Genomic DNA, 8,761 nt, shown 5'->3' with positions numbered 1-8,761 from the left:
GCCAATCAAGAAGTATCTACTGAAAAACAAGCCTCCCACCCCAGGCTTCAGGTGCACTTTAGCCTAGGGGCAGGGAAGATCTTCCAAATTTGCATTCCCATTACAGGGACTTACAGTTTTAGTGAGGGAGAGAGACAGTTGTGAGACTCAATTAAGATAATATTTGTAAATAGCTTAACACAGTGCCTGGCAAATAGTAGGTGCTTAATAAATGCTTATACCTTTTCCCCCTTCCCTCTTTTCTATAAGCAACTAGATATCAGTGAATAGAGTGCTGCATGTGGTGTCAGGGAGACCTGAATTCAAATCTGGGCTCAGACTCTTACTAGCTGTGTGACCATAGGCAAGTCACTTAACCACTAGGCTCCTCAGTTTTCCCATCTGTCAAATGGAGATAATAACAGCACTTACCTTCCAGGGTTATTAAAATCTCTCTGCCTTAGTAACCTTCTCTGTAAGAGGAGAAGATTACATTTGATTACTTCTGAGGAAACTTCCAGCTCTCAATCTATAGTTCTGTTTACTGGATGAATGAATGATTTTTGTAAGAGTTTTAAAAGAGACTGATTGGTTAAGCTTTGTATTCTTTTATTGAGAAAGAGGCATTTTATTATGGTGAACTTCCAGAGAGATAAACCAAGACCCAGAATAACCATTGATAATGGTGATATGACTCAATAAGTATTAAACGTATGGAATGTTTTCCACCCACATCCCTGTTATTAAATATGCTGTAGCATTATGGTGATTTACCGAGGTAAGGCTATGGTGTGTTTACAAGCACCACCGCTAGCTAAATGGATCAACCTCTTTCTTTCACATTTTTCGAAGTTTATTGACTTGGGCTTTTTCTGTGTTTGCTTTTTGCAGAGCTATAAACAGCCTTCAGCTTTTATAGTCACCCAGCATCCTTTGCCAAACACAGTCAAAGACTTCTGGAGACTGGTCTTGGACTATCACTGTACGTCTGTAGTCATGCTAAACGATGTGGATCCAGCCCAGGTAAGTTCTAACAGCCCATTTTCGCTGAGGCCAGGATCAGAGGTGGCAAAGGGCTGCGTTTGTTGATTCATCATATTTGAGACATCATAGTGTAGCATGGGCAGTAAGCATCAGGTCGGTGGAAGTCAAGGGTCTGGGACCTGTGAAGCTGAGGAGTGCTATTAAGAATCAGGCAGGTATCAGGTGAGAGAAAGCAAACAAATTAAAAGCAGATTAGGCAAGGTAAAACGAGGGTAGGGAAAGACTTGGGTCAGAAGCCAGGAATATGGGACAAGACCCCTGGGGATGCATATATCAGAAGGCAGAGCATTGTGAATGGTTACAACGCTAGACAAACTGTCAGGAGCCAGGAATTGAAGGGACAAAGTAACACAAATTGGAAAATAGGTACAGGGTGCCAGTAATTTGAAACAAGAAACTAGGTAGCTCTTTGCCTCCTCCTGGGAGAACTTAATATATTTCTCGTTTCAGCAAGAACCAAGGTCTGAGGTTTGCATGGGGGAATCAAGGAGTCCGCCAGGCAGAAAGGTGAAGGAAGTAAAGGAAAAATATAATTCCTAAAACAGGGTGCTGTGCTACTTTAGGGGACACATAAATCTGGATTTTGAATCAAAGGATCTGTTTTCAAAACTTACCTCTGCCCTTTACTGCCTGTGTGACCTTAGGCAAGTCATGTCCCTAAGCAGCAGTTTCCCTCACTTTACATTGAGGGATTTGGACTAGAAGACCCTTAAAATCCCTTCTGGCTCATAGCCTATTGATTATCCATGATCCCAGTTGTGAGGTAGGTCATTTAACTACGGCAAGGTGAGAGAGATTTTCCCTTCCCCCAGTCCTTGTTTGATGGGTTTCTATCTGCCCCTTTACAGGGACATTAAAATTACTTCCCCAGATGTTTCTGACTGTTCCCATTATGTTCCATTTCTGATGCTCTGTCTTGAAAGCTAGTTAATGAAACTTTAACAAAAACCCTTGTACTTGTATAGTTCTTTTTGCTTAAGAAGCTTAAATGTTTTACAGTCCCTTTCCCATTGATTCTCTCCGCAGGGTAGATTTCCCCCATTTGTACAGGCAGTCAGACAATGAGGCTCAAAAGGATTAAAGGATTTGTCCAGAGTAACATCTGAAGGTAGAACCCACAGTCCTAATTTCCCAGCTCACAGTTCTTTGGGTTAAATTACCCTAACTCTGAAAACTTCTCCCTCTTCTTCCCTCCCACCCACTCTCCACCCCTAGTAATACTTACATAACAGCACATTCCTGTTTTATTTATTTATGACCCCAAGTAAGACACTAACTTCTCTGAGCCTCAGCCTCCCCATCTGTAAAGTGGGAAAGGTAATACTTGTACAACCTGTCTTGAAGAGTTGTTTTCAACAGGCATTTATTAAGCACGAAAGAAAGACAGTTCTTTGGGCAGCTAGGTGGCACAGTGAATACCTTGGAGTCAGGACCTGAGTTCAGATTTGACCTCAGACACTTAACACAAAAACTAGCTGTGTGACCTTGGGCAAGTCACTTAGCCCCAAATGCCCTACCTTCCCCCCTCCAAAAAGCAAAAAAAAAAAAAAAAGACAGTTCCTGCTCCCAAAGAGCTTATAGTCTGGTAGATAAAGACAACATATAAAACAAAGTTGAAAGGGGTGGGGGGTGATGGGGAATGCTGAGGGACTATGATGGAGGAAGAAATCTGAAGAGTCAGGACTTGAGTCAAAGGCGAAATAAGGGAGTGAAGATGGCTGACCTGGGCCCTTCCTAAAAATGAAGGTTCTAAGAGAAACTAACCGATCAAAATAGATAACAGATATAAAGGATATTATAAAGTAGTACATAAATTCCATATAAAAATTTAAAATATCCTATATAAATATAAAAGTGGAAAGACCCTGAACCTCATGTCCCCAGACCCAGGCTCAAATCCATTAGAGCTCCAATGTGATTGACCTTGCGACCTCATTTTCCTCGTTCAGTGGAGGAATCTATGATCATGACCCTGGCACTATCTACCACACAGAATTCTTCTAAGAATCAAGTGTGACAAGAGAAGAGCTTTGTTGACCACCTGCAAAAGGCAATATCAGTGCTGTTTGCTTAGAGTGCTTCCCTTTTTTGACTGGCACAAATCCTAAGATATACTGCAACATTGCTTTCTGTCCAAGTCAATTTAAAAAGAAGAAGACTTGGAGTCATTGACATGGTCTTTTAAACAACTATCTGAATTCTAGGCATTCATCCTAAGTGCTAAACGTCTGAGCCCATAACACTCATCACCTACTCAAGGAATGGTAGGGAAAGAGAAAAGAACTTCAGACTTGTATTCAGGACGCAGAGGTGATTTTCAGAGTGTAGGAAAAGAGACTCTGGGGAGTCAGTCTTTTAGGAAACGCTAAATAGAGCATTTGAACTTAAAAGCTGCTGCAATTGTGCAAGAATAGTTCTTGGCTCCTTTAAGTATTTATAGGTCCAGTTCATGGAAGTGTTATGCACCATTAAAGCCATTTTCTACACAGTTTACTTGGGCAAAGCATGGAATGCAGTCTATCAAGAGCCAAACCCCAACTTAGGAAATTCATATTTCTCCACTACGAGTAAAAGACAGGCTTTTGATTAAGAAGTTGAACTGAGAGAGCAAGTGAAAATCAAAACCAGCCCCATCAGCTGAAAACCAGGCAGAACAGCTCAAATGTGCATGGTACAAGTTTTATCACTGTCTCTGTACCCCATCATGATGCCTATTAATTTAACAGTTGGTATGCTGGGGTATCAATAAAGAAAAATAAACATCAGCATAGTGTAGTTTTTACATGGCAGCTTTACAAATAGATGGACATAGTGTTTAAAAATAAATAAATACAATTTTTTGTCATTGTAAACTGTTGCAACACAGAAGTTACAACAATGAAAGGTGTTTTTCATTTTCATTCTTAATCAGAACATCTAAGGCTTTCCTTTGACTACAGTGGATAGATATATGCCAGCTGGTCCATTTTTGCATATGTAAGATTAAAACTGACTTTGTTTACTGTGAAGAAAAATTGTCGAGACCATGTGATGAACAGCATCCATTTGAAAGATTCAACTGGCATGTTCTCTAAAAGTATGAAGACATTCATTGTTTGCTGAACATGTTTTACCTGGGACTACTTAATAGTACCCTTCCTATCTCCATACCTCTAAAAAAATGTTGTTTAGATGTCATCAGAAATATAAAGGTTAATGAAAACCCTAGAAGAGGCACTGGCATGCATTATTTCAAAATTCAGATATTGAAATTCAGATTTTATATCATCATCTCTGAGAATTTCAAGCAATATGTATTATGTTTTCTTGCTTGGAGAAGGTCTATGGGACCCTGGATTGGTGGCTTCCTTGTCCAGAAGCAGTTATATGGGCTGTCAAGTCAGGAATGCTTGAGTTTAAATCCAATCTGAGATGATTCTTAGGTGTGACCCTGAACAAGTCATTTCACCTCTGTTTGCCTCAGTTTCTTCAACTGTGAAATGGGAACAATAATATTACCTATTTCATAGGATTGTTGTGAGGATCAGAGGAGGTAGTATTTGTAAAGCTCTTGGCCTAGTGTCTGAAATGTAGTAGGTGCTTAGTAAATGCTTATTTACCCTTTCTCCTTTCTCTCCACTGACTTTCTTTGAATCTCATTTATGAGTGGAGCCTTTGAAAAACCTAAGTCTCCCCACACAATGCCACTCCATACTGAATTCATCAGTGCCTTAGATTTAGGCAAAAGAAATAGACTTATAACTCTAACCTCATAGATGAGTGTTTTAAACCTTTAAAAATTGTGTTTTCAGCTTAAAGTTTCTTCCAGGTGGCATTGTTGGGCATGCACTGATGTGCTACTCTAACTACACAGATATGGATCCAGAAAGATTTTGACCTGCTCATAAAAGTGTCCAAAAATCATTACTGACTTCTGAACTTCTAGTTTAAAAAATGATCCTTCGCCAAATAATCATCAGTTATGGTGCTAGCCCTACCCTGAGTGCAGAGGCTTTGTTGTTAAAAGATATGTGTGGGTCTCTAAGGTCTTTTAAATATTTTAATTGAAGGCACTGGGAACTCCCCAGAGCTAGATAGGAGCTTCTATTAGCATGCAAATGTATTTCGGGGATCCCTGGATAGAAATACTGTTAAGAGATATAGTAGCCCAACTGGGAGGGCAGAGTTGTAGAGGGCTAAAGGATGCTTATGGAGAAAAAATGAAGAGAGATGGAGAGAATATATGGAGAGGAGGAATAAGAGGAGCCTGGTACAGGAAATCCAGGATGTGGTTAGGCAGAGCACAGAGCTTACAGAAATGCCTTTGAGCAGGTCAGAGAAAAGACCTGCTTGGTCTTTGGAATTACCCTCAGGAAACTAGATGTGTTCATTGGTTTAGTAAATGACTGCTTTTTGATGGGGGAGTAGTGCTGGGGTCTAGGCTGAAACAGACCTCTGTTCTCCAAAGACCACATATTGGTTAATAGTAATAGCACAGGGTGGCTAGGTGACACAGTGAGTAGAGCACCTGCCCTGGAGTCAGGAGGACCTGAGTTCAAATGTGGTCTTAGACACTTGACACAAAAACTAGCCATGTAACCTTGGGCAAGTCACTCAACCCCAGCTGCCCACCAAAAAGCAAAAAAACAAAACAAAACAAAACCAGTGATAGCTCAGTAAGTGCTAGATAGGGGACGAAAGATACATAGGTTTAAAGAATCATAACCCCCAATATCAGTCTGGGGGGGGGGAGAAAGGTCTTTAAATAGAGGGTTACAACATGTTATGGTAGGAAGGAATTATTTTATGCCTTAAACCAATATTGGAATCCTGCCTCAATCACTCACAAGCTGTGTGACCTTGAATAAGTCACTTAACCTCTGGAGCCTCAGTTTCCTCATCTGTAAAATGAAGGGGTTGGCCTTTCATGACCCCCCCATATCCTTTACATCTCAACATCAGTGATTGTAGTATGTTTGAGGATTGTAAAAGTAGATGTGATTTACTTCAGCTGCATTCAGTGTTCTATAAAGAAAGCTGGTGAAGGATTTTTTCACCCACAACAATTCACAAAAAACTATCTACTAAGATACAGACAAGTGATTTCTTAGCCTTTTCTCTGTCATGGACCCTTTGACAATCTGTTGAAGTTCATGAACCCTTTTTCAAATAATTATTTTTAAATGTAGAAAATATAGTGCATAGGATTATGAAGGAAATCAAGGCAGCTAGGTGGCACAGTAAATAGAACATTGGGCCTGGAGTCAGGAGACCTGAGTTCAAATCCAACCTCTGTCACTCACTCTGCTGCTTCCTTCACCCATGACTTAAAAAGATCTTTTTTTCTCTCTTAAAGCTTCCCCAATTATATGCAGGTTTGCTCATCTTGTCCTCTGAAGTTCAAAACAAGAGTGATACAAGCACTCAACTTAATTTCACTGTGTCATTGAGGATTTTCCATGTATGAATTACATACTTAATTCTTCAAAGAAGTGAAATTTTGTCATTACTGGTACCTTCTCTGGCAACCCAGATCAGGATCCCTTACCAAGTTCTGAACCTGGGGTCTGTGAACTTAAAAAAAAAGTGAAAACCTATTTTAACCCCAAAACATTTTTATTTAAAAATTTTGACAACTATTTCAATAGGATTGATTTCTTCTGTTTTGCTGTTGTCACTTATTTCAGTCACATCTGACTCTTCATGACCCCATTTGGGGTTTTCTTGGTTAAGATACTTGAGTGTTTGCCATTTCCTTCTCCAGCTTATTTTATAGATGAGGAAACAGAGGCAAACAAGGTTAAGTGACTTGCCCAGGGTCACATAGCAAGTAAATGTTTGAGACCAGATTTGAGCTCAGAAAGGATCAGTCTTCCTGACTTCAGGCCCAGCACTCTATCCACCAAGCCACCTAGTTACTATTTTATTATTATTATTATTATTATTAAAGATGCAACCTCTGCCCACTGCACCCACTAATCTTAGCCAGAACTGGACTGACCTTCTGCTTGGCAGGGAGTAATGTTCACTGGGTTGTTTCTTTCCAAGTAAGATTTTTGTTCCAAAGGCAATCTAGCTCTCATGAATGAATGAATGAATGAATGAATGAATGAATGAATGAATGAATGAATGAAAAGCATTTATTGAACACTTACTAAGTGCCAAGTTCCACACGCTGAGAATAAGTCACGGGCTTTCACAATTTAGGGATGTAGATTGACTGCTCCAAATGCATCCCAATCCAAAGGACTTGCTGGAGATTAGAGTACTGGGTGAGAGAGATTTAATTACCATTCATTACAAAGTCGTATGGAGATAGTCTGAAGCCAGCTATTCCCTAAGGACTAGGGCCTGTAGTAGCATGAAAGAGAGAATCAGTCCCGTTTTTTTAGAACCCAGTAAGAGAGAATTAACTCCATTTAAATAATGCTTTAGAGCTTAAAGAGCAGGTGTATTTCTCCTGCGGGCACCTTGTTGAAGCCACTAGAGTGAAATCTCTCTTATAATTCATTAACCTTATATTTCTACACATTTGAATCCAGCTATGTCCCCAGTACTGGCCAGAAAATGGAGTTCACAGACATGGCCCCATCCAAGTAGAATTTGTCTCCGCTGATTTAGAAGAGGACATCATCAGTCGAATATTCCGAATTTATAATGCATCCAGGGTAAGGATCACATCCAGCTTGGTCTACCTCCCTTTAGCTTTCGGTTGGTATAGAAGGCAAAAACCTGTTTTGGTTTTTTTTTTTTGTTTGTTTTTTCTGATAAGCAGAGGGAGATTTGATTGAAACCTGCAGCAAGGTTTAATCAGGATTAAAAATAAATGTAATATTGATATCTTTGCAAGATTCAAATAACTAAACAAAACAATTTTCCCCTTACATGAAATGCAGAGATAAGTGTCCCTGATCTACTTCACACCCCTCATGCACAGATCCTCAGATTATAACTTACAACTGTCCCTTTCAGCTCACCTGTGATTAAAGTGAAGCCATTTTTCTGACCTGTGGACAATATGTTAAATCCTTATCCCTTGACATTTTGTTCCGGGTCCATGCAGGAGTGCAAGTATTCTGCTCCATTCTTATTTTCCTGGCCTGTCATTTAAAGCACCTGGTTCTTTATAACACAAGAAGATTAAAAATCATAACTCTCCAGGCCAGTAGACACTGTCTTGGTTATTTATAGGCAGTGTCTAGTTTAATAATGTTTCACTTTGATAAAAAGATCAAATAAGGGAAATCAGCCCATTGGAATTCAAAGTAAAGAGTACCTATTTCTCCATGATTGTTATATGATTTTCCACAGCCCCAGGATGGATACCGGATGGTACAGCAGTTCCAGTTCTTGGGCTGGCCAATGTATAGGGATACACCAGTGTCCAAACGCTCATTCTTGAAGCTCATACGCCAGGTGGAGAAGTGGCAGGAAGAGTATAATGGCGGTGAAGGACGGACAGTAGTGCATTGTTTGTAAGTACGGAGAACAAAGGTTCTGAAGGAAGAAAAGAAGGGAGCAAGGAAAGAAGCAAAGGAGGAAAGAAGGAAAGAAGGAAGGAAGGAAGGAAGGAAGGAAGGAAGGAAGGAAGGAAGGTCGGTCTATCTATCTATCTTCCAGGACCTATTGAAAAATGAAACAGCAGATCTGAAAGACATAGAATTTCCTATTTGTGTCTTTCTTGGTCTTTTACCCCATTAAGAACCTATATCTATATAAAGACATATCCTGAGAGAGTCTGATGTAGGTAGATGGTTGT

The 8,761-nt window shown here is 39.9% G+C and overlaps 1 protein-coding gene across 1 annotated transcript in view; it reads left to right on the top strand.

Annotated features, from left to right (window-relative positions):
• PTPRM (protein tyrosine phosphatase receptor type M) overlaps positions 1 to 8,761 on the top strand; it is a 1,041,338-nt gene that overhangs the window by 1,010,364 nt on the left and 22,213 nt on the right. Inside the window, exons 27-29 of the mRNA XM_069099664.1 lie at positions 821 to 1,002; positions 7,545 to 7,670; positions 8,314 to 8,477. Coding sequence (XP_068955765.1) covers positions 821 to 1,002; positions 7,545 to 7,670; positions 8,314 to 8,477 — 472 coding nt within the window. The remainder of the gene's footprint in view (positions 1 to 820; positions 1,003 to 7,544; positions 7,671 to 8,313; positions 8,478 to 8,761) is intronic.

Source organism: Petaurus breviceps, unplaced genomic scaffold, assembly GCF_028583685.1.
Source record: "Petaurus breviceps papuanus isolate PSGF00001 unplaced genomic scaffold, PetGlider_PUasm1.0 38, whole genome shotgun sequence".
NCBI classification, from domain to species: domain Eukaryota; kingdom Metazoa; phylum Chordata; class Mammalia; order Diprotodontia; family Petauridae; genus Petaurus; species Petaurus breviceps.
Note: the sequence above shows the minus strand (reverse complement) of the source record. Positions and strands in the feature narration are given on the sequence as shown.